This window comes from Pleurodeles waltl, chromosome 10 (assembly GCF_031143425.1).
Source record: "Pleurodeles waltl isolate 20211129_DDA chromosome 10, aPleWal1.hap1.20221129, whole genome shotgun sequence".
NCBI classification, from domain to species: Eukaryota; Metazoa; Chordata; class Amphibia; order Caudata; family Salamandridae; genus Pleurodeles; species Pleurodeles waltl.
In genome coordinates, this window is record NC_090449.1 from 943,087,071 (window position 1) to 943,113,945 (window position 26,875).

Genomic DNA, 26,875 nt, shown 5'->3' on the forward strand with positions numbered 1-26,875 from the left:
AAGCAAATCTCCTGACATTGTTGAAGTTTACTAGCACCATGCTGACGTGAAACCTAACTGCTTCACATAGGCTTCTTTTCTTTGGAGTCATCCCAGATACAGTGCATTACTACACAATGCTTTCAGATTCAAGAGTCCATGACCTTTTGGTTGTGATCCCAATGGTTCAGCCTTGGTTCTGGATCTTAGTGACGGTGGCATTTAGGCTTTTTGCACTATTGGCCTCTTGCCATCCTGCTTGTTGACCATGCAGACCTTGCAGTGGGATCTGAAATTTTAGTCGGTCTTGGCACCAGGGAACCTGTCAGCATCCATCCAGGTTTCTGAGGGGACTACCAAAGAACTGCTGTGTTGTCTTTAAGACCGCATTTAGACCGGTGGAAGAACCCTCGCATTACCCCACCCAGAGGTGACAGTGGTGGCAAATGCATCACTGCTGGGTTGCGGGAGCCATGAGAGAGATGTGGAGATCAGAGAACTCTGGCCTCTGAAAGAACCCCATCTCCGCATAAGCATGTTGCCAGTTGTTAGAGTTAGAGCCATCTGCTTGATGTTCTAAGGTTTTCTTGCCATCCATCAGTTGAAGAGTGGTGCAAATTCTCATGAACTCCCCCTCTATGTTGTATTGGAACGAGTAGGGAAGTGCGGGGTCCTGGCTTTGTTGCTGGAATCCCTGCATGTCTGGTCACTGATCAGGGCATTTCCCTGATTGTGCACCACCACCCGGCTCTTTAATCACCAGGGTAAACAAACTCTGCCGGCGATGCCTAGCCCATCACATTTAGCAGTTGCACCCAGGGGTGGCACAGGATGTCTTCCAGCTCTGGCTTGATCTTCTTGCTACAGTGGAGACCGTGCTGGAGTTACCAAGAATGCGCTCTTTGAGACTCATTCATCCTAGAGTGGAGCATGGAACTCTTGCATGCCTTTGCACTGCCACCTTTACGGCATCAACTTCACTAAAAGATCAAAAATGACTGGATCAAAGTCATTTTAGTGGCCGCGGATTGGGCCAGGACAGTGTGGTACCCCGAATTTCTTGGCAGGAGCATCTGTCCTCTGATGAAGGCTGCAGTTTTCTAAGGATTTTTTGCCACAGGGTCTCAGGGTCTTGCACTTGGGCCCATGCAATCTACATTTCCATGAGTGGAGATTGAGAAACAGGAATTGTCTGCATTCACTCTTCCCCCTGAAGTAGGGGATGTCCTCTTTGCAACCAAGCATCCTTCGAACGTTCACGCCGATGCTGGTTCAAGATTATGGCTTGGTATGACACCCATAATATGAACTTGCTGCAGGCCAAACTGTTGGATGCCTGCTTGTTTATCTTTGACCCTGCAAAGACTTTCAGTGGACATCTTTTAAGGCTATTTATATGCCCATTCGTTCTATTTGAGTTTACCAGACCAACCTCCTTTCCAATCACCTGTTTTGATCAGATTTATCAAAGGATTAATCCATGTATTTCTTCCTAAACTGTAGAAAATCCTTTTCATTGCAATAACTTCAGCTCGTTGATTGACCTTTAAACTATGTCAGTCCAGCCGACCTTCACCAACACCTTTCTGGACAAACTGGTGCTGAGAACTAGAACAGCCTTTCTAACAAAGGTTCTGCCGCCCTTTAACATCTAATAGTCCAACACACATCTAATGTCCTCTGCCCACTTCACCACTTAAAGGAGTAGTAGAGACTTCATAGTTTGGACCCCAAAAGAGCACTGAGCCTTTACATTGATCATAACAATGACCATCAGGTGTATGATGAACTCTTTGTGGGGTTCTCTCGGGCAGAGAAATGCATGGAAGTGCACAAAAGGACTTTGTCCACGTTGATAGTCCTCTGCATTAAGATCTGCCCCGCATTAGCCACAAAGAAGCCTCCAGAAGGTTTGAGGGCCAATTCTACCAGGGCTGAGACTGCTACCCCACTGTGTTGGCACACGGAATGACCTTCTTGATATTTCTCAGGCTGTAACATGGGTAAAAGTGCACAGGTTTACAAAGCATTTCTGCCTTGATATCCAGGTTCAACGGGAAGAGCATTTTGGCTGTTTGGTCCTGCAGAACTTTTTGTTCTGAGTCATTCCAAAGGCCCACCACAAGGGAAAGTACTGTTTTTGTTTTCTATACTAAAGGTGAGGAATCTGCGAGAAGAAGAATGCATAAGAAGAACAAGTTACTTTGTGTAGCACATTTTCTGGTGGCGACACTATCTAATGTCAGACTCCTCATTGCCTTTCCACCTCCTCATTCTTTGGAATGATCTTTTGTCCTTTCAAAATGTCCTAAATCAGATCTGCGTACTGGCACAGTTAGTTGGTCTTTGGAGCTCCATGTCTAAGGAGTCCAGAAAGCCACTGACATCAGCACATTTGAATGGCTTATATACGGGTTCCACCAATCAGTTTGGGGGCAAAATGGGGTTGAGATGGATTCACATTACACCACTTACTGGCACGCAGGGGCTGTGCAGGAAAATCCTCCGGCTCGAGTCTAGCACCTATGGGTATTCCAAAGGTGGGAATTCTGAGGTTAGAGTATCCACCTAAAAGAGCTTTACAGAAGGTAAGTAACTTGTTCATATGTATTAAAATGAATCTTGATAGAGATTGGGTCTGGCATGTGTTTAAAGGATTCTTTTTTTCTAAATTGGATGTGAAGTAAAAAGCCAGAACAACATCAAACAGGAATAAGTATTCAACTGTTGCCGAATGTAATACATTTTGAGACCCAACATTATAAATATCAAAGATATTAGGATCTAGGGTCCCAGTCCTCTATTTTCTTTAGTTGATATGATTGTCAACCATCACTGCTGTCACATGTGGAAGAGACCTTTTTAATCATAATGCAAGATATCATGTTTTAGTATTATTTATCGTAATTCATTAACACCTACCACATCCTTCACCTGAAGCAGAGCAGTCAGAATGTAGTCTTATCTTATTCGACTTTTCGGAATATAACTTTGTTTTCCATTTCTGTTTTTCAGGTGAATGACTTTGTAAGGGACAAGTTTAGAATCAAAGATGGCTCTGTCCCATTGGCAGCAGAAATCCTGGCTGGTGGATGTGTACGTACTTTATATGTTAACTAATTGTAATTGCTTTATTATTTATAACTGGTATTTCAACTTCACAACTGTGGCAAATACAGAAATGATCATCGACAAAGAACAAATATTAGCTAAACCAATAGTTCTCCTTTTATATAGTTTATGCGTGTATGAAATGGGGTTACTTAATGAGGGGGATGGAACCCTTCTCAAGCTGCAACGACATTTTTTCTCAGGGTGAAATCATATGCAACTCTCAGTAGCTTGGCACAGAGAAGTCCAGCTTAACTCAGAGGCAATGTGTCAAGTATTTGTGCAAGACTTCAAACAGTAACACTGTGAAAGCACACCTTCAAAAGAATCCCACAACACAGTTAGAAAAATAGAGTATTTTTTTATAAATAAAACTAGACCAAAACAACAAAAATACAAACAGTAGAAAAATGATTGTTTGAAAATTTTAGTGCAAATAGTGCCAAATGCCCAAAGCTCCACTTAGTTATCAGACGGTGCAAGACCTGAGAAAGTCGCAAGTTGAGGCTGACTGTGAGTGAGTGCGGGTCCAATACAGAGACAAGGTTAGTCCTGCTGAAATATTACCATCACAGTCCAGTGCAAAGAGTCCTGTTTGCTGTGGATGGGGGAGGGAGGGGCGAGGTGCAGGGATATCTCATTACAATCCCAAAGACACCAAAAATGAACTGATTACCTGTTCCCATTTGGAAGTTATATCTTAATAAATGTAATAGGGTAACTTCAGTGTTATCCTATGGGAGAGGCAGGCCTTGCAGTTGTGAAAAAACTAATATAAGCGTTTTTTTGTTACCAGGACATGTAAAAGTCAAGAGTACATGTCCTGCTTTTTAAATACACTGCACCCTGCCCTCTCGGGTGTCCAGAGCCTGCTCTTGGGGTGGCTTATATGTATTAAAAAGGAGGTTTGGGCCTGGCAAAAGGTTTATTTTCCAGGTTGAAATGGTAGTTTAAAACTGTGCACACATGGTTAAAGGGCTACTGAAGTGGGAGGCTCAGTCAGTGCTGAAAGCTCACTAGTAGCATTTAATTTACATGGCCTGGACACAGGTAGTGCCACAATACTAGGGACTCAAAAAAGCAAATTAAATATGCCAGTTGGGTATAAACCAGTCCTACCATGATTTAAGGCGAGAGCACGGGCACTTTAGCACTGGTTAGCAGTGGTGAAGTGCACAGTTTTAGGGCCAGCAAAAATGTATTTAGCGAAAAGTAGAGGATAAAGGCAAAAATGTTTGGGGGGTGACCCTGCAGAGAGGGCTAGATCCAACAATGCACATGTACATTCATGCCCTGGTGGTACAGAACAAAATGGTGGGAGGCTTCTATGTACGCACGTAAAAAGCACATGCAGACACCCATGCAAATATATGTACTAATACACACAGACATGATATGTACAGGCACTGATACACACAGACAACATATAAATTGCACATATTTTTGATGTATTATTTAATATAAGGTTACATTCATGTTTGCCTAACAAGCCTTATAAATTCAAAAGTTAAATACATGTTTACCTACCAAACCTTTAAAAAAAAAAAAAAAAAAAAAAAAAAAAAATTACGTTTGTAGACTTTAACTTGATTTATTACAAGGAAAACATTATTCAGGTTTACTAAATATGGCTACTTTTTGTAATTTGTTACGGTAATGAGCTAGGCTGAAACTTTATAATCGGTTTACAACTGCCTTTCTTCAAGGAGCTTTTTGAACCTGATCATTTTCGAGGCATTGTTGGCACAAGGCAATACCGGATGATGCTTTGCAATGGCAGATGTTCCCCAGATATGAGTGGTGGGAATGCACAGCTAGAGACAGGATATGCAAGAAAAGCTGAATGCAGGTAGTCGCAAGTGAGGGTGTACTCAAGAATGTTGACTCCACCATGTACCAAATAGATACTTCTAAAATATAGATGTGAATCTTGGACAGCTGATGAGAGTAGTCCATTATTGGGACATCACCCTTCAATATTTGAGGAAATAATACTGGGCAACACAATTGGTGGTAGTTAATCATTGGGCATATGCCTCCCTGGGGGAACCATCTGTCTGATTCGTTAGGTATTTGATGGAGTGTAGAGGGTATCCTCCTGCCATTTATGGAAAGCTGCACAATAGAGACAAGCCGACCTATATGCTGGTTGTTTTGTAGATATGAAAAATAGCAGGCTGTCAAAACATGTTAACAAAGGAAACCCCTGTTTGGGACTTATCAGCTGGCTGTGTGAAGGAGGTAAACTGTTGTGTTTCATAGGCAGAGATTTAATAGGTATTGGTAAAATGGACGACACATGGGGTAGTGGTGCTTTTGAAGACATTCCAGTATCTGAAGGAGTAATATCAGATGCAAGATGGCAAGTTCTTTCGATATCTGAGATTATGACCCACCCTTCTTGTTTATGTGCCCAAGGGCAAACCGACTGAAGATGTTAATTCCTAGGAGGATTTTATATTATCTGTACCCCTCATGAAAAACACAGTCTCTCTCATATCTACTAAACTCATTTAGAACTTGCCTGATGTTCTTGCTGGGCTGCAAAAGAAATAGGCACATGTTTTGGGTAGGTTATCAGATGAGGACTGGAGTGAGGTTTGACAGGGTCCCAGAGAAGTGGCTAACAGAGCCAGGTTTCAACTGGTAAAATTAAAAATACTCTACAGGACCTAATTTACAACGGATTCTGATGGCAAGAATTTGGCATGTAGAAGCTGGTAATTGTCTTAAGGGAGCATGAGCTGCTTGATGCAGTTCTATGTAATCTTTGGGAGTGCCCATGTGAGAGTGGATAAACTGATGGTGTATCTGACAGGAAGAAAAAACTATGTTGAATCAGAAGGTTTACACAGGTGTGCACTTACTACAATTCCTTGTGATTGGTAGTGTGGACAAATTCACAGTATAGGAGGGTAAAATAAAATAACTCCGGCTTTGCTTGACACCGCTCAGCACCACTATTCTGAAGGGGTATTGGTTTCCAGAATGCAAATAGGTTGTTTTTCAGAGATGGTGAATGCCATTTTGTATTTCGTGTGAGACACAAATATAACATAGGGCCTTTCAAACTAAATATACACTTTGCCAAAGAGTGGGAATTGTCCCTGTTTCAAGAAAAAGTGGCACGTCTATTAATGTCCAGTTTTTCACGAATGACAGTTGACTCGCTTTTTTCAAAATATTGTGAGCTCTAAAGAGTCAAACATTAACAAAACTGATAAGTCTGAAATTCACACACAGGGATCTAAGAATGTCTGACTGTGCTGCTAGATTTAGGAACACCAATTATGGGTAAATATGTAGGTGAAGAGATTGGTGGGTGGATGGATTTGTTTGGATAGCCAATTGTCTAGCTATGTAATGGTAACTGGCTGAGTGCATGACTTAATGAATGAAGCAATTGTATCAGTATTTGAATTAATGCATAGGTTACGCATGGTTCACTGAATTATGTGGGTGAATGAGTGAATTCACTGTCTGGGTGAATGAATGGATGGGTTGGAATGCTTGGTGGATGGCCATTGGTAAATAAACATTGAGCCAGGTATACAGAAGGTTTTTACAACCACGAGTCATTCATTTGGTAAAAATGCAGGGTTTGGGACTGCATAAATAATTTTCAAGTGCACTTAATTCCCATTTTGCGATTCAGAAAAGGTTTTCTGGATCACAAATGGGTTTAGAAATTATTATCTCTTACAAATCGGAAGGGACATGTTTTGGGCGTTCCTTCTAAATTGTGAATCAGTAGATTATGTATCAAAGGCTTGTGGTAATTCCAGTTGCAATCTTTGATCAGTTGCCGCCTCCCAAATTGGGGTGGTAACTGATTCACACAAGGGAAGAGAGGCCCCCTTTGGTCTCCTTCCCCTTTGTAAATTGGAGTGGGAGCTTCATAGGATTAGGTAGGGATCCACAGAACCCCTGTTTGGACTCACTTAAGTTTTCCCAAACACGATTTTTTTTTTTTTTTTTGAAAGAGCATCCCCACTTGGGTTTATGAACTATGGCTATAATTTGCAATTGCTGTTTGCAGCTAGCAAGTTAGTACATCTGGCCCACATTTGTGTGTCATGGCTGTTAATGCTTTGGCGTCAGTGAATAGCTGGATAGAAGAAATGGGTAAGTTGACTAATAAAGAAATGAATGGGTGTGAATAGATGAACTTTAAAGCCCACATAAGAGCATAATTGTTTTTTTCGTCTGTTATGGCATAAGTAAGTATCCATCCACTGTTAATTAATAGATTTCAAGGAAGATATTTGAAACTGGGCTTAGGGCCTATTTCACAAGCTTTAAATAATAAATACCACCATTCATGTGATTCCAAAGTGTCAAATACACTGCACCTTGTAATGTTCTTTAACACTTTACATTGAATTTTACTTTCTACTTGTCTTAATTTTTCACTTTTGTATTGCTATTTAAAAAGCTAGTGCAAGGCTGACAAAAGCTAGGGGGATGGAGTCAAATCTGTGAAGATTGGAAACCAATCTCGCTGTGACATTTTGGACCAGCTGCAATGTTTTACTATCCTTGACAGGCAATTGAAGGAAAATTGAATTGCAGTAGTCCAATTTAATTGCAATTAATGCATTTAGAATCTGGAATTTCCGTTAGTAACTAAACAGATAAAAGATTTTTCACAGTCGTTTAATTTGGAAGAAACAAGTCTTTACTACTTCATGTATGTGTTCAGTCGTTTTCAGATGAACGTCAAATTAACCCCAGTCTATTTTAATTTTTTGCCTCATTCAGCCCTAAATTTCATATAATCTTTAGTTAGTACATATTGTCGACCCTCTGAATCATATCTATCTTAAAGATTATCTCTGTGTCAGCTGCATACATAAAAAACCTCACATTAGATGTCTAGTTAACGGACGACAGTGGAGCCATAGTTATATTAAATAGTAATGGGCATAGTACTTAGCCTTGGGGAACACCACATGTAATAGGCTTGTTGTCCAAAAGACAGTCATCAAGTTGAACTCTGAAGGATTTACCCATTAGAAACCTTAGTAATCAAACCCCTGCTGCTCCACTAAGGCCAGCGTCAGCTAAGTATTTCAATAATAATGGGTGATTCACGGTATCAAACGCTGCTGACAAATCTAAGAGCACCAAGGCGATTGTCACATCCCTATCTGAAAACACTGCAGCTCATCCAGTGCTGACGACACCACTGTCTTGGTACTACAACTGTGTCAGAAGCCAGCCTGCAACGGGTACAGTAGATTTTTTTTTCATACCTGCGTGTTGATAATTAAGGACTGCACACTCCTGTAGTTTTGTCAAAAATGAGAGCTGCAGCACTGGTCTGTAGTTTTCCGTGTTTACAGAAGGCTTGATGTAGGCTCATTTGAGTTCCTTTGAGATAGCCCCCAAGACCAGTGAAGGGTTATTAAACTGCCAAACAGGTTCAGTAGTTCCTATGATTAAGTTTTTAAAGATCTTTGCTGGAACAAGTCTGCTCCTGATCCCCATGCTCTGTCCTGAGTGACCAAAGTGGCCCACTCGCTCCTAGTTACTGGAGCAAAGTGGTCTAGCGGGATAGAGACAGATGGTGCACTAGTCTCCGTCTTATCATGGACGTTTATTGAGTTCCTATTGTTCTTCAGCTTTCAGCATATTTTTGCAATTTTTTCTTCAAAGAACTTCAAAAATTGAGCACAATTCTTTTTGACAGCGAAATCCGAATAGTACTTTGCATCTCTTTTAATTCCCTTATCACCGCAAAAATAGCATTTGGCGTATTTAGTGCAGAAAAAATCTTATTGGCAAAATGATTAATTTTGTCACTTTGAAAGGCGTTTTATATTTGTGATTGAAAGGTTTGCCACTCTCTTTTCGTTTCCATTGAGAATCTTTCAGAGTGATGCAGCGTGCTCCTCGTATTTTTTAAGTTCCTCTGAGAACCAATCATTATGTGACTTAATAAAGTCTATGCAATTTGTATGAACGGGGACCAATTCATTAACTCAGTTAATTGTTATAATAATTGGCTAGTAAACAATTGGTGCATTCCTTATCAGTTAAGTCTAGAGAATGGAGTCTCTGTATTGCTACTGCTTTTTCCTTGTTAAGACTTTTCCAATTGCTGAATTTTCTCTTTGTCGGACTTGAAGTCTTTGATTCCAGACTTCACAACAATAACCAACTGAAAGGAATCAAGTAGACTTCAGACCAAAACTGTTTAGTGCATTTAAGCACGTGCGTGCACAGTAGAGAGGTTCATTAATAATTTGCCTAATTTAGTTCTGAGGTACAACATACATTAACAATTTTATCATTTTCATTTAAAATCCCATCTATGACACTTTTCCCAGTTTCAGTTTCTTTACTGTGACTTTCAAGATGTGGTGCGCGGTGTTAGTACCTGGCCAGGGCTGTCTCTAGTGTGTTGTTTCTCTATGCATGTTTTCTGTTTATGCATGACTGCTTTTATTTGTGTTGTCACTGTCGCCATATACGTGTTGTCTGTGTGTGCACGTCCAATTACAAGGGGGGGCCTCTTGAATTTTTTTACTCTTAGATGAACATCTGAACAACATATTGATTTTGAAGAGTGGAGAATAACAGCCATTATTTCCGTCCAGCCTGTTGGCTTTTGGTTTTGTAGCTTTTCGTTCCGTTGCAAACCAATTGAAGAATGCACCGTTTCCATGGGGCTGTTGACTCCTGATCAAAAAAGACAACCACTTGTCTATCTCTGTGGTATTGCTGCTTTTCAGGTGGTAAAGCAAAGAACTTCGATCCTAGTCGATAATGAAAGGGTTATCAAAATCTTAAATCGTTTTATTTTTAAGTACCACACCCATTGCTGAATGATTAAAATATTTCCACTACCATTCAGTACAGTGGAAAAATACCTTTCTATTGAATTTCGAGGTTGATAACGATGAGAGAGAAGAGCGTGAAGAAATTAGTCCAGGTGAAATGAATAGGTTCTTAAACAGTGATATGGTCCAAGGTAGGGATCCTATGTGGGGTCCAAGAGGTGGTCTTCATTGTGAGTGAATCTTTAACCCAATTGATTAACTCCAACTTCAAGCTTGTTCTAAAATATATTCCATGAGAGTGAAGAATCTTCGGGCCAGAGGTTGTTATCTCCAAGCACATTAATGTTTTTCTTCCCCTCGCCCCCCCCCCCAAAGAAGTGACCAAAGTTTTCAATATGGGCATGCACGTATTTTCTCCCAGCGCACGTTTGACTGTAGGTTCTATGTGTAGGTAACGTGTGTGTACATGCATGTTTGGGTAGCTGTGCTATTTGTGGCCTGGTGTGTGCCACCTAAGTGTGTTGGCTACGCATGCGTCGTTAGAAAGCCTCAATGGCCCAGTAGGTATGTGCCTCACAATGTTTGAGAGGCTCAGAATGTGACATAAAAGTAGCCTGAGGAAGGCGCTGATTTTTTGAGAATGTACTCTTAGAAATAATCTTTTGAAAATCAATTTTGCTTTTATCCTGTCGTGAGTCAACACTGTGGTCCTGATTCTCAAACTGCACTTTGTAGATTACAAAATGAAATTCACAAACTACGTGTGGAGCTTTACCACCCCGACTGCAGTCTCCAGTTGCGGGGAAATCCGCACACAAGTATGTGGATTGTGGAGTCGTAAAATCCCGCACGTAGTGTGTGAATGCCGAAAATTAGTAAACTTGCTATAAAGTTTCTGTTTATCTTTGAGAATTAGACCTTGTGTGTTTATTTTCCGAGGGGTACACTGTCCTTTCTTTTGCTTCTTTCTGGCCGTTTTGTGTTAGTACCTGTATGCGTGTAGCTCGTGTTCAGACTAGAGTTGTTTACTGACCCTTCCAGGGCCGGACTGGCCCTAGCGGGCACCGGGCCTTTTCCCAGTGGGCTGGAAGTATGGGGGCGGTTTGTGACATTTGGGGGGAAGGGTTGGGTTTCGGGCCCCAAAACAGAAATTTCTGCGGTTGTACCTCATCAACCCTCCCCCGCCCCCCATGAAAGTGTGCGTGGTTTTAAGACCTCACTGTGCGTGCAAAAGTACCCAGCCCAGCCCTGGGGCTGGTCAGAAAAAGTTGCCAGGGCTGCTTTGGGTTCCCTGTCCGGCCGTGGCCCCTGTGATCTCTGTTGCAGAACAAGCCTTAGTAGTTTTCCAAATATAGATTTCCCCTGTCTGGGAAAGATGTGATCGTAGGTTCCTAGGAATTTACTGTCCATGTTGGAATTATCTTTTAACAGCACAACTGAAAGTGTTTTTGCCATGTGCGCTCTTCTAGCAGGGCAGATAACAAGAGTTAATGTGGTGTTTTCAAACCTCGCTGCACCTTATCGGAGAATCGGGTAGCGTGGGCTTGGAAACCGAGCAGGTTGAGAAACGCTGGCCCTTTGCAATTCTCAGGAGATGGCAGGACTCGGCCCTCCCCTGACGGCTCCTGCTGTTTGATCACTGACCTGTCCTAACCTGCCAGGTAGTATCCGCATGTACTGTAACTCGAGGAGCAGTCGAGGGGTGGATGAGTAAGCGTGGCATTGAATCTGGTGGGTTTTTTTTTTTCACATTAAAGCGAAGAAAAAGCAGTAAAGTGCGCCGCTGCTTGCAGAGGGCCCCTTTACGCCTTTTAATGGCGTTATGTTTAGCAGGGCATCTGGGTGGTTTATACAATTGTGTGCATGAGTTTGTTTATTCTTAAGTATGTTCTTATATATTACTGTCAGTGGTTAAAGGTCAGTACAGTTCAATCTTGCTGTGTTTAATCTTAAATTTGCGTTTCTTTTGCTACGTTCAAAAATGGCTTTGATGAAGTGCTGCTTTCAGACCTAGTCAAACGTTTGTGACACTGCCTGGCAGAAATGCCTAAAAGCACCTTTTTATTATTTCAAATTTTCTCAACTGCAAAAGATCTTGTTTTTTGTAAGACACGGATAGTTTCCACGTGGAACGTTTTAAGAGTCCTTTGTTTTAGCCGGCAAGATGGCTCCGGCAGATAAGCGCACACTGCGGGCATTTGTGTGAGACCTTCAGACCACAAGATTGAGTTCCTGCGGGTCCAGTTCAGCCTTTTATCCTTTCATGGTTGATACTTTGAGTATCATTCAGTTGGGTAACAGAAGCACCTGCTGTTCTGCAGTGCTTACATTTTTGTAAAGAAGGGCTATTTCTAGCTTTTGTTGTCACCAGCAAAATGTAAATATTAAACAGTTGCTTAAATAAGGCAAAGCTCTAGCAGTCTTGTAACCCAGATGAAGAGTACAAATAATATAGATTGAATTTTTACTCAGTGTTACATCTTGTAGGAGGCCTGAAAACGTTAGCCTAAGTCCCGCAAGGTAGGATTCATAGTCGCAGATTATGGATGGAAATACTTGGCATTCTTTTCACATTAATACGCACAAGGCAACCTCGAAACCCCATCAAAACCTCGTGCATGAAATAACGAGCAAGCATTGCAGGTCAACCAGAGAACTTACCAATTTTTGTGTTAATGACGTTCATCTCAAATGTCACCGTATAGTTGAGTTACTTTTCAGATGTCTGCGAAAATGAAGACATTGCTTAGTAATTAGGCAGTGTTTGCATATTGATTTATTGTTTTAAACGAAACTGTATACTGTGGGGAAACAGCATTTTTATTTTGAAAACTTGAACACTTCATTATGATTTAAAGTAATCTTGTCGATAATAAAGCTACATGTTTATTATAGATATGCATAACAAGTTGTATATAAACTATTTTATAGAGATCAAAGACAAATGTACATCATAAATCTGTGTGGCAAATATTTGTTATGCTAATGATTGTGTAAATTAAAGTTTTTAATGAGTTATTTAAATATAGTTAGTGAATTCGTACTTTGAGGAGACAAGGGTTCATACAGAAGTGGGCAAATATTCTAGAGTTTCTCTGCTGTAACTTACTTTGCTAATCTACTTTATCGAAATATCTGACATTCTGTAGGCGTAATAATCTAAATTTTCTATGTTAATGTCTTACAAGGGACTTCTATCATTTTCTGTTCCGTTTGTCATTCAATAGCAGTTAGTTTGATTCTCCCAATTAACACATTGGAAAAACAATGTTGTGTTAAGGGCAAGCAGCTATTTATTATGCTCTATCTCATTTTACTGTAAATCCAGTAACAGGTGGATTAAACAGTCCTCAATTATCTTCCATTGCATTCTACACCATACATTGAAATAATATCAATAAGGTTGCCACTCCACATTTGCACCTGGACCGGATCTCTTCAGTTTATGGAACAAGGTCATCCAGCATTGATCCCCAAAACCTAGTTCTTTGATAGATTTTCAAGCTATCCACATAAAAACATTTCCATGCAATGAAAGTGGGTGGATGGAACCTCCTTATGTAGCGTCAAGTTATCCTGAAACTCATTAATGGATCTACCGTTTTTCATCCTGTGTTGGATTATCCTAGCATAAAAGCATCACTAGAGCAGTAGGTAGGAAATTATTATAGGAAACATAGTAGTGTGATAAGTCTTCCGCCCATGTATTTAATAACATCAGGACTATCCTACATAATATCTTCTAAACTCCACACTTTACGGCAGAGGGGCTATCTTCAAGTGCCTTTAAACATATTTCTGACTGAGTCGGCAATGGTTTCCAAAACCTTCGGATCCATAGCTCTAAAGACTAGTACCCTGACCTGTCATACCCCGACCTGCCATATGAATGCCTGGCAATCTTTCCAGAGCAAATAACGCTATTCAGATAATGGTGCCCCTCCCCAAGTGTAAAGAAATCAGAAATGTAAATGTGCACCTCATACAACTTGCTTAAAGGAGTTTAACAAAGTGGAGGGTAAGAAAAACAGTGCACTGATCCTTATTAATATGAGACCTTGACAGGATTAGAGGAAAATCACAATATCCTTTTATTGTTGTCTTATTCCTGGAGGCATCTCATCCTACATTGCTTGGGTTATACTGGAAAACTATGCCAAGGATGTTTTTGTGTTTGGCAAACCTTGAGTTGTGAAATTGGACCAAATCTAGGGAGAATCCTTTGTTAGCATGAGCCCACAGTTTGAGACACTGTTTAATAGATTTTAAATGTCTACATAGCACCTCCAGATGTACATATACTGTTTAGAAATGACTAATCCACAAACCAGTAAAATATTCGTCCTCGTGAGCAGCTTGTTGATCACTAACCCTTAAATTCTTTACTTTGGTTACCACAGTGATTTTTGTTTGACCAAAGAAGCGCAGTAGAGATTATTTAAGGGCATATTATGCTTACCCTCTTGTCCGAAACATCACTCAGTCTGTTCACATTTTAGCTGCAGTCAACTACTATGCATCCGTACCTGGTTTCCCATAGGTCTGCATTCAGATTTTCTATTGACAGGGGGTGCCATCCATCCCCACTGCTGTCTGTGCATCTCCATTGTGGGTCCCAGTTCAGAGAAGGGGTTAGGAGAGAATGAGATGATGTCCTCTTTTGTGAAGGTCACTAGAAAGTGCTCATTTAGGTGGAGATGCCTTCTTAAGGTAGAAATCTCAACTTTTATTGTGGTGTGTCCTCCACCTCAGGCACAGTACTAAAGCTTTATGAGAGGACTAGTTGTCACCAGCATTAAATGTTGCTTACAGATCCTGTAACACGAGCATGGATAGCTGTCCACACACCAGCTGTTACCTTTTACCTTGTCCCTGTAGTAGGGTGACCAGAACTTTAAAGCCAAAAACCGGGGCATTTTATAAGAAGCATTGGCTATGCCAATAGGCCGTGGGCTAGCTATTATTGGCTTTGGTAATAGGGTGGTTAAAGGAATGGGTTGTGGGGGTGGGTGTTTGTGGATAAAGAGGTCGGGGTGCAATGGATGGATAACCGAAAAGTTAAAATAAAAAATAAAAAAGTAAACACCAAGCTTCCTTGGAAGACAGAGCCAGACATTTGACCTCTGCTTTTGAAAGCACAGCAAGTGTGACAAGATGAAAAGAAGATTTAAATGTCTTTGACAGAAAGCAAGCACTTGTGGAAGAATACATTAAATAGGCTATGCTGCTGTGCTACACATGAGGAACAAAGTCAAGCTGGACAGGTTAAAACAAATAATGTCAGCAAATAGGAAGCAAGTGAATGTAAAGTTCAAAGCCAATGGTAAGCAATTGGAAGAACGCAATCCCAGGGAAGCTTTCAGAATGTCAGCAAGAAGTTGTTGGCAAAGCAGACAACTGTGCTGTCTTGTAGGCTTTGATCTAAAAATGACTATATGAAATGGTTGTAGGTCAAAGTCCCTAAGGCTCACTAATATTAATTGAACTTATATGAGGGTGATTCAGAGGCTATGTAATAACATCTGTTCTCATAGAAATCACATATGTGTCAGAAGGTGGATGTATTTGGAGTATAATGACTGTGTCTCTATATTCAGAAAGGTTATGAATGTATTTTCACCACGTGGCTCGAGAATGTCTGTGAGGTAATAACATGTAGAGTGTGGCATTACCTTTGTCAAGTGTAAAGAATTGATTGCCTTAGTTAAAATCATGATGTATATATGAACCCCTTGAGGAACCACTACAAATTATTGTTGCAGGTAGAGGAATTGTTCCTTTTTTAAATAAACGTTATGTTGGCAACAGTGGACGGCAATAAATTAAGGAACTTGTGGAAAATTATATTGTACAATGGGAGGCAAGTCTCTTGCCCATTGAGCTCTACAAGTCTGAGAACTCCTTGGAAGTTCTGTAAGGCTAAGCCCACGTTTAGACATCCACTGAAGTATGTAAATACAGCACTTTTATAACTTATATACATTACCAGCATTAAAAGGCCCGCCTTTCACTGTGCCTCTTGCCCTCTCACCATAAGGAATTAAAGAATGATCAACACTTTCTCGAAAGCCTCTGTCGAAACATTCCGGTGAATTTGATAACCTGGGCTGTACCATCCAGTAGCATGAGTTCGATATTCTATCTATGAAAGTTACAACTGAAGACCTCATTAACAACTTGGTTCATTGCCTTTCCAAAGCTGCTAGGTCTGCATCTCCTATTCAAAATTGTCTAACAGCTTTTGCAACAGTAGGGTTCGCCACAACTTTCCACTTCAGCCCCATATTTCTCTGACCCATGATAACCAGCAAATTAAACCTCACTTATATACAGGGTCACCAGAATTATGAAGAGTGCCAAATTATGCAGCTGGGTTCAGTAAATTGTGACAAGAAAAGGGAAATTATGCGGCAGAAGGCGGCACATTTTATAATAGTATTACTTCATTATTTCATCATTTTTAACAGTCCATTCAGTGTTGGCACTGCAGTGACCGCTCCATCAAGAAAGGCATTGCGGCCCATATGCCTGCAAATAGAAGATAAAATGTTACCCGGATCCACCAAAGTGGAAAATGTGTGCCTAACAGGACCTGTTTTCATCTCAAAAGCGCCCGCCTTGTGAAGCTTTATAAATAATACAGGAGAGGCCCATCGGAACTCTGACAGTCACAGGCTGTGTGGAAGACAGGAGATTTAGAGCAGCATGAGTCCTATTTTTAGTAATCACATTTCATTCAAACATGAAATTAAAAATACTCCGGCTGGCGCTATGTCGAGGCCACGAGTAGCAGTGTTAAACAGAAACCTGTCGTTTACTTGGAATATAATTAAATCTAGCCTCTCAACATCAAATCGTTCGATACAACCTTGTAATACATGATCTGATGCAAAATGTATGCTAATCAGTGATTTACGATGCGTTGCTAATTGAAAAGGAGATTAAACTCCTTGTCGATAGTGGCACAGACGAGAGGAGACTGTCAATAATTGTCATCCAATTATACGATCTTTCGTTTAAAAGAAATGCCACTCATAAATTTCCCTCCATTTAGACGAGCGTTGACTTAGACAAACAGGGCAACAATAGAATGTCGTCACCGCAGAAATAAATACAGGAGATGACGTTCACGGTAACAGTCTCCAAAGTAGAGAGACGTGTAGAGTGCCTTTATAGTCGGGGCGGCTTTAGGGCCCCCCATTGACAATGAGGTGCATCCGCATCATATGGAGTCCCCACCTCGAAACCAGTGCCCTGTTCACCACTGAGTGCCAGCCAAGGCACACAGCGGGGCAGGAGATGCTTCGTCCCAATCTTTTCCCAGCATGAAAATGACAAGACCATCATTCACAGCCACGCGACTGTGGCAAGCAAAGTGGAGTGGCTGCAATGCATTGTCGCTAATGAACTGCTTGTCCCAAAGCCCTGCTTGTCCCAATGCCAGCAGTACTAGTGTGTGCTCCACTAAGCAAAACAATAAAGCCCAGCACTTTCTCCTGTGGGGTGCAGGTTTCCAGCCCACTGGTCCCCATCAGCAGCTCGGAATCTTATGAACTCTGTACCTGGAATTAAACGTCACCTGCAGCGCAGCTGGAAAGCTCACCCCATCCTGAAGTGAACTTCACATCATGGGACACCTCTGGGCATATCAGCACAGCATTCTTGGGTTGCGGGGGGCACAGTTCGCATTCTTGGGTTGCGGGGTGCACAGTTCACATTCACCACGTAATCTGTCACATGACGGTCTAGGGTGAGTGCGCTTTATAGTAAAATGATCAGGGGTCGCTCAAAAAGCGCAGGATTTCAGTGTGTCTCTCTGGTGGCCCATACGTGCTCTCTACAGTTGCTTACAAGTTTCCGTATTGCTATCTAATGGGTGCACATTCAAAGAGGCATGTAATGCGACCTTGCGGGTGACACGTCGAGCCAGGAAAATGCATGTTGGAATCTAAAAATAAAAGTTCCTGAACAGAAAGTTAAGTAGAAAAAAGCAAAAGCTGACAAGTCCTAAGGCAGTAGTCCACAGGAGTGAACAACTTGTCTAAAGCAGGGACCAGGAAGTCAAATTACCCACTGGCAAGTAAGGAATTTTAAAAGACAACCAACTAGACAAATCAAAAGCATTGGGAGGAGTCACACCCACAAAGTACAATACAACAGATCATCCTTGCAGCACAAGTGCACTGTCTAGGCTTGACCTAAAAATAGAAAAGAGACTACTATTTTACTTCAACTGAGTTTACAGAATGACAGCGCTCATCAGCATAGAATTACATTAGCGGCAATAAGAACATAAATTAAATAAAAAAATGTAAGGCCAGTAGCATGGCTGTTACTCAGATTCCTTTCTTTCAACAGACGCTAAGTATCCCTGCTTTGAAAAACATAAAAAGGCACCTCCACCGTTTTCAGTCGGCCCTCTCTAAAAACCCAAACATGAGCTAAATTACCTGAAATCTGCTAGGACAGCTGGTGAAAAACCAGGACTGTCCCGTCAAATCCAGGACACCTGATCAACCTACCCTGTCAGTTAGTAATGTATTCTGTATCGTCAACTTTATATAGGATTGCCAGACCTGTAGTGGGCTGACAGCTGCTGGGGATGTTTTCCTTAGCTCTGTGCACAGGGGGCTGCCACTCCCTGTAAGACCTAATCTCTTCAGTCTAGTTTATGGTTACCAAGTGAAACTAGCTTCCTTGCTGGCAGCTAGAGGTGTATTGGTATAATTTCATAAATCTCTAGCCTATAAAATACCACATTTGTGATTTACAAATGTGTAGTGGTCTGGTCCGTACCATCCGCCAGAATATAGTGCCAGCTCATCCGGTTCCTCCTGAAGGTTCTTGTTGAACTGATATTCTATAGACTGTTAGTACTTGAATGTGGGGTAGTTGGAGACATTTCATGCAAGGTGCCTGCGAGCAGTCCAGTGTGGTTCTGCTACATGTAATATTCTTACAATAAAATCTCACTCTCCTTCCAACTTGCTTCAGCCGACTTATTAGACAGTAACCTACTGTGATGGTCTGAGACACCTACTCAGTGGGTCCGCAACTGCTTACAAAAACAAATAATATTAACTGATTAATTAACAGTGTATATAAATAAAGAAGTAAAAATGTAAATTTTATAACGTTTTGTTAATTTGAAGGAAATTGAAATTGGAGGCTAAAAATTAAGATGGTGTCCTCACATCTAATCATAGGAGCAGTGCATACGCATCAAACAGAATATAGTATCCTCAATGGGTGGTGTCAGTTGAATTTAGAAAAGCCCCATCCTTCCCATTAAAATTAGAATGTTGACTTTTGTATATTTTTATATTTTTTGTGAATTAAAAAAAATATATTATCATTTCTATTTTTTGTTGGATAAATGCATGTTTCTGTGTGTTTTGTGCCATAATTTGAGGTTGAAATCATAAAAATTGCTTAAACCAGTGACCCCAGATTCCAGTTACGTCTTTCTGAGGGATCCTGGGTTCCAGTAATGAATCAGTGGGGGCTCCCGGATTCCACCAATGGTTATGTTGGGGTCCACAGAAGCTGAAATGTTAATAATCACTGACCTAGAATATCAAAAGTGAAATTATAATTAACATTGTTAGCTCAATAGCACAGGTAAATACTAGGATACTTTAGGCAAATAATATATCTAACATTGTACGAACATGCTAACAGCTTCTTACATTGTAGATGTGGCCTATCAGTAAATGTATATCCAAATCACCACATACTTGTCCTTCAGCTGGTCTGGGAGGAGCCCTGCCCTCATGTTGGGCATCCAATTGCGTGGGCATTTCCATTGAATGTGCTTCTGAGTGCTTCACAGCATAGAAGAACCCACTTAAGTGTGATTCAATGTAGGGGGTTTAGACAGTTTTCCCCTGAATAAGAATGCACGAACAGTCATCTTTTTCGCTTCCCGAGCTGTGGCTGAGAATGCAGTAATGTACCAGTGTGAGGTAAATATAATGTGTGAATCAACACATGTAGTGGCCCATTGCAGGCCTGACTGAAATATTAGTAATAAAGGCACTAGTAGTACCAACATACATGACTTTGGGATCTTAGGAATAACACCTCTTGATAGGAAAGCAGTGCTGAATGTTTATTTTGATCTGTTAGACAATGCATAAATTGTGTTCTTATGTTGAATGCTCACACCCAGTGGGCATATCTAACATGGAGCTACCTCTGGGAGATGAGTCAATAAAAGTGAAGTCTCCAAATAAGCAGGTGCCCTTGACAGAGGGGAAATATTGTAGGTGAAAGATAGTGGCTCAGTCCAGCAAAAGTAGGGCAATGCTGGCAAGATGCCCCAACTGGTAGCTGGAGAGTGTGGAGAAATAGCCACAGCTTGTTGGACTCCAAGAGGTTGAGTGGAATTCTCAATTTATCTGATGAATACCTATATTGAGTGCATGAAATAAAAACAAGTGCTTGAAAAAATAAATTGAATGAACTTCAGCACATATGCAAGTGCAAATGCTTGCCTTAACAACACTGAAGGCAATCAAAGTATGAGGTAGTTATTTATATATTAGCAACAAAGAAAGAGATCTTTCACTGACATATTAGTGACACTTGGGAAATGTAGTTTCATTGTGAAATTCTTTACTGCGAGCTTTCCAGCAAACAGCATACTCACTAGAGGTATTCAAGTTTGGCTTTCAGTTAATTAAATGCATGTCATTTCTAATTTTGTGAACTCTGCTGCCTTCCGGAAGAACAAGATATTAATGAAAATACTCCTGTTTGGTTGGAGTTTGCTTGGAAAACATTATAATTTCTCTTGCATACTGTATGGTCATTGCATTTGTATAGTGCTTAATACCCCTGATAAGGCATTGAAGTGCTTTTACGCCAAGCAACACGCTGCTTTAGACACCCAAAGTTAGTTGTTAACATGGTGATCGGTTGTTGTTGGTTATTGGGTTTAACGTTGTGTTCACAAGGTAATCATTCCATACAGTTGGTCCAGTTTCTTTGTGTAGTTCCTCGTGATAGGTGTAATCATTACTGGGTGCTCTCTGAGTTCATGCAGATAGATGGTGGGATTAATAGATTAGTCAAAGTAGATTGTTTTCTTAGGCTGCATGGGTAGGACTTTCAAAGAAGGAGTGGATGTGAGCTTGAAATGAGGTGTGCATAATTTGCAGAACTGCTATAACAGAGATTAAGGCAATTGTGCACGTGACTTAGAGTGGACTGTGTTCAGAGAAAGGAAACATTCTGAGGATGGAAAGAAATGATTAGGAGCACGTGAATTCTGTTTCAGATCCTTGCTTTTAGATGCTGGAGGATATTGTGCATAACAAGCTTGCTATAGTCGAAATTGCCTACATGGAGCCCTCCTATCGGTCATTAAGTCCTAACCTGGATTTAATTTTTACTACCACTTATAACTGAAGAGATGCAATGATTCGAGAAATCTCAGAGGAGTAATTTACCACGAGCAGAGAAGACAGTGGATGCGCTATAGATGTAAAAGACGGAGTAGAATGGCATACAAAAAACCACCCAGTGGTATTGATACCATAAATCTTTTACATGTTGAGTCTTACAAGGTATCAGTGATTCTAATGCTGTTACTGGAGCTCCTGGAACCACTTGAGCTGAAACTTCTTTACATCCTAGAGAGAAAACAGTGATCCCTGCTTCATCTCCCCCCCCCATCCAGAAAAAAGTGATCCCCGCTTCATCAACCTCAGCCCCCACCCCCATCATATTGTGAAACACGACAACTCAACACCCAAAGGCTGCAGGAGTATGACCAGCATGCTTACAGAGCAGAAACTCAAATATCAGTCTCTCATCGTCATAGGTGAAAGCCCCACGTTTCGTTATCCAAGGACTACCAGTAAATGCATCAGCTGTTCCACTGTTCATAGTAACCCAATCATCAAACCAAGGTGGGGGACTTTGGAAACCATTTGGTGGACGCAGGATTCTGTAGGTGCACCCTTGCCACAGAAGTACCTCATGGAAGACTGGGAACAATTGTACTTAAGGCACACCTCCGCATTTTGTCATCTGAAACCACAATGTTTTTCACTGTAGACAAGAACTTCTCTGCAGTCAGTACCCCGAAACAGAGATACTGAACTAGCAACCTGTGCAAATGGAACAGGAAATTACTCTAAGTCAGTGACACTGTTCTTACCTGCGAAAAGCAAACAAGGATGACAGCGGAAGAAATACAACCAGAAATTTGGCTCAAGACACAGGATCCCAAGTCATACCAAAGCTAGTGACCAAAGCAGTACATGATTGGATGGGAGGAGCTATGTAGATGTTGCAGGACCTAAGCTAGGCAACCCAGCAACACCAACCATGTCTGTCTCCTCTTGTGAATTGAGCAGTGCCATGAACTCATTGAGAAGATTGAAAAGGTAGTTGCAGAGATGAGCATTCAGGCTGCAGTGACAACAGTGGCGAACCTCCTCACTAGATTTCCCCTAGTTAGGAAATCAATGGTCATGGCGACCGAGCGAAACTGTATTTTAATGCTCTACTGATGTAATCTACGGGTGTGAGTGTAGGGCTTACCTCAGAAGCTTAACTGTACAGACTGTCCCGACTGCTCGACAGGAGCCTAATGCAGAGGAACAGCTGTGATAATGTGAAAATAAAGCTTCATGAGTTTGCACTGCTAGAATGGGAGCATTAAAGCAACTGGTATATAGGTCCAAACAGTTACATATCCACTTTGTTTGATTTCTGCCTAATTCACATACAAGCAAAGCTATGCCCAAACAACATATATGCTTTCCTGGACTACAGCATCCCAACCATAATTTAAGGAGACCTTACTGCTAAGCACCAGTTCTGCAATTCTCGAACTCCAACAGCAGGTCTTCTCACTCACTCAAGAATGACTTCATAGTTGCTGGTCCAAGTCAACAAACACACCAACTAGGAACACCAGGTCAGAAAGCAGATATGTTGGCTATCATAGTCATGAAGAATCTTTTTGCAGTCTATGTAGCTGAAGACTTTAACAGCACTGACTTCAGGCGACATCTCTGTATTGATCACTATTGATGAAATACAGAACCACGAACAAGACACTAGGTACAACTTCAGGAAGGCAGAATGAGTCTCTAGAAGAAAAACCTGAGCAAAACACTTTATTGGACCTTTCCACGGCAATGATGAGATTGACTAAGCTGCATACCACTTCACAGTTTCAGTCCACAGCATTATCCTGTGCAGTATTCCTCAACAGATAACCCCAATGCTCTTCCATCTATGACCTCTCAAAAGGCATCAAGCAGTAAATGGGTACAAAAAAGGACACAAAGACCGTTTCAGAAGAATTGTACCCCCTGGCTTGGTGAAGATGTACAAAATACAAAGCTGCTGAAGACATACAAAAGCTAGCTTAAATTGAAAACTGTAACAGCTAACCTGAATGACTGATGACTCTCTCTGGAGTGACCTATGATTTGAAGAAAAGACCAAACACACCAATACAAAACAAGGCTCACATGGCATGCAGCAACAGGGACATGGCAGAGGTCCATGCTGACACACTAGAGACACCCTTCAGCCTTTACCAGGCCACAAAAATGACAAAATAAATAGGACAAGAAGTCATCAGCTACTACCTGGAGTGCCCACCAGAAACAAAAGCTTCAAACATTGAGGAATGCTCATGGGATGAAGGAATGGAGTGCTTAGTTTTGGAATGAAACCATGAAGAAATGAAATGAATAGCCAGACCAGCAAGATGCTTCCATGTGAAGCGAAGGGTCATCTTGCTGAGATCTTCAACACATATATGCAGCACAAGTACTTTCCTACGACCTGGAAAGAAACAGGAGTCATTGTATTTCCAAAGCCTGAGAAATCACTGAGGAATACTGCAAGCTGCCATCCTATACGTCTGCTATATGGTTCACTAAAGCTCTCCAAAAAGATAATTCTTGCTTGACTCAGTGACTTTGCATCTAGCAAAAAGTTCTGTCACAGGAATAGTTTTGAGTTAGAAGAACATTCAACAAATCGACTGCTCGGAGCGGGGGAAATTATAAGCAGTGGATTTAATATCAACAGATGAACTGTAGTAGTCTTTCTAGATGACACAAAAAACATTTGACCATGTAGGGGGACATAGGACTGATCTACAAGTACATAACTAATTTTTATAAACCAAAGTACCTGATAAACCTTTTGACTAGATACCTAGCAGAATGCACCTTTCACATAAGTGTACAACAGTACACCCTATACATCAGGGGTGTTTCTTTACTTCGATGTCACTGTCTTCCCAGTCTTTCATCGAACAGAAAGTGGCTAATAACCATGAAACATCCATCAACTGAATCTATGATCGCCAGATAAATCTCAATAGAAGCAAAACCAAAGTAATATTGTTTACCAGAAAAAAAGATCCACAGTTGGTCTAAATGGACATTAGAAATAATGGAGTGGGAAAACAGCAGATCCTACCAAGGGTTTACACTTGACTCAAAACTGAGCTAGAGAAACTAAATTGAGAAATCTTACTATAAGGCACCAGCCAATCTGGCAACATCTTAGCTGCTCCTAAGGGCTAAGTCAGTGCCTGAGTTTAACAAGGTATGCACAGTAATTTCAATTGTACGGCCTGCAGTGACGTATGCTTCCCAGGTGTGCAGCAGTTGTCTGGTGAAGTGTCCGAAATCTCTACAAAGATTACATATGCTGTGACGTTCTTCTTTTCACTCTCTTTGAGACCTGAGATTCTAGATGTTTAAATATTTAATCAGAAAGAACTTGTAAAAAGTGTAGTGCAGATAAAACTGTAATACCACATAGTTGTATAAGAGGTTGTTTCACAAATAGGGCACATGCCACTGCCAAATAAAACATATCTTATATGACCAAAAGCAAGAGGCGCTAATACTTAGAGCCAAGTTCTGTTTCCTATAGAGAAAGCTTTTTTTTCTTTAATAACTGGTGATGTTTATCTTCCACTTTGATCAGACAGCACCCGCTCACAGGCTTGTTTTTTGACATAACTTTTAAGTGATTTGTAAAATAGCGACTGGCTATCTGTTGAGTCAGTTTTTAGTGCAGAGACAGAGTGCAGCCACTGCTTTCTTGAAACACTCCTCATGGCAGGGAGTGTTTTTATATCTGATATATATTTGTGACCTCTGCTGCAAAGGGCATGGGGAGCATTCATACTGCAAAGAAGGAGATCTTGTCAACCCGATGGTTTGATTGGCTGGCTAACGCATGTTACTGAACACATGTATTCACAGTTTTATAAAGCACATACAAGACCTGGATGTGTTAGAGCTCTGTACAGCGAAAAAAGGGGAAACTTGCAGAAGCAAATGAAATCAAGAAATGGGATGCAAGTGAGACAAATGAAATTCTCAAACTAAACTCGGGTGGAGCCTGACCAGGATCTGTTTACACAGTTCATAAAGTAGCACCAATTAAACAGGGCAGTAGTTGTCACTTAGTATTGGGTAACAAGATTGGAATCTATTTACATAGACTGCACTGTAGGAGCGAATAATTATGCAAGTATTAAATGTGCAGGTATTTTAAATTCATCTTGAAGAGATTAAACAATGGGTTTGTGCTAATCTCTGGAGGGATCTAATTCCATATTCTTGCTGTCAAACTGGAAAGGGAACATTAGTGGGTAAAAGGTTCCAGAATTAGAGTCACTACACAGTGATTGACTTAGGTTATGTGTTTGACTCAGGTATACATGGGTGCCATAGTACAGTTTTTCTGAATGAAACACACTACCTTGAAAATGAACCTCACTTGAATCGCGATTTGAGAGAGATGAGAACCGGAGTAATGTGATTTGACACCTCTATTCACGATTTTGTGTTTTTGGGAAGTCTAGTTAAAATCACATTGTCACAGTCAAGTTTTGAAATGACTAGTGTTCGAACCACATTTTTAAAATCCAATTAGGGGATGGAAGATTTAATCTTTTTGGGGAGGTCTACATTTGTGTTGAGCACTTCTTGTAGCAGCAGTGGTGTGAGGTTTCAGGTTTAAGTTCTTGTCCAGCAAGATCTGAAGAGATTTGATTATCTTGGATTTTCAATTTAGTACAACGAGTGAGTCTACCCATTCTTGAACTGGTGATATGCTGTTTTGGGGTTAAATGAGGAGGAATTCTGTCCTCAGCCGATATAGTTTTCAATGGCTAATTGACAACCAGCCTTGTATATCTTACAACAATTGGTTCAAGAGGAGTACATTATCTAACAATGATATTTTCAGATAGAGCAGACATGCTTCTGCATAAAGATGATAGGCAAGTTTCATGTGATTTAGGATTGAGTTCAGATGTTCCATGTAAAGCTTTAAAAAAGCTGGGGATAGTATGGAACCATGTGGCACCCCCTGGACAGAGTTAGAGTGTTCAGTTTGATCTGTTGGGACCTGTTTAACTATTTGGTGAACCACCAAAAATGTGCCCTTTAACCCTTTCCCTCTTTCAGTTGTTAAGTAGGATGTGGTGAAACTGTATCAAACGTCTCTTAAAGATCAAGGAGTATGAGAAGGCAGAAGTCCCTTGGCCCAATAAGAGAAGAGTGTCATTCATATTCTATAAAATAGCTGTTTCCTTGATGCAGCCAGTTCTGAAGCTTGATTTGTAGTAATCTAGCAGGTGGTCCTTAATAAATTGCTGGAGTTTAGTCATGATGCAGACTACCACATTTGTACTAAATATAGGAGGGTCGTTACTAGATGAAATTTGTTGAAGTCATTAGCATCAGCCCCTGCTTTTTTCAAAAGGTGATCTGTCCTATTTGGAACATTCCAGTCCCTCGCCTAGAGGTAAGCAAGGAGTTGATCACTTGTGTTGAGTATGTGGTGATGACTGATCTTTTTGAGTAAAGTGGAAGGGATCAGATCCACAATATTCACAGAAGATTTCCTGTTAGGTATTGTTTTAAGAAGTTAGGTTTCACTCACCAACTCTGAATTCACTCCAGGATGACTTGTTCTTAGAGGTAGAAGGAAGTAACACA

General features: G+C 40.9%; 1 protein-coding gene across 1 annotated transcript in view; it reads left to right on the forward strand.

The window, feature by feature from the left end:
- The window catches only part of SLC25A13 (solute carrier family 25 member 13), a 587,939-nt gene that overhangs the window by 381,419 nt on the left and 179,645 nt on the right, over positions 1 to 26,875 (forward strand). The window contains exon 13 of the mRNA XM_069211738.1: positions 2,995 to 3,075. Within this exon, the coding sequence (XP_069067839.1) occupies positions 2,995 to 3,075 (81 nt within the window). The remainder of the gene's footprint in view (positions 1 to 2,994; positions 3,076 to 26,875) is intronic.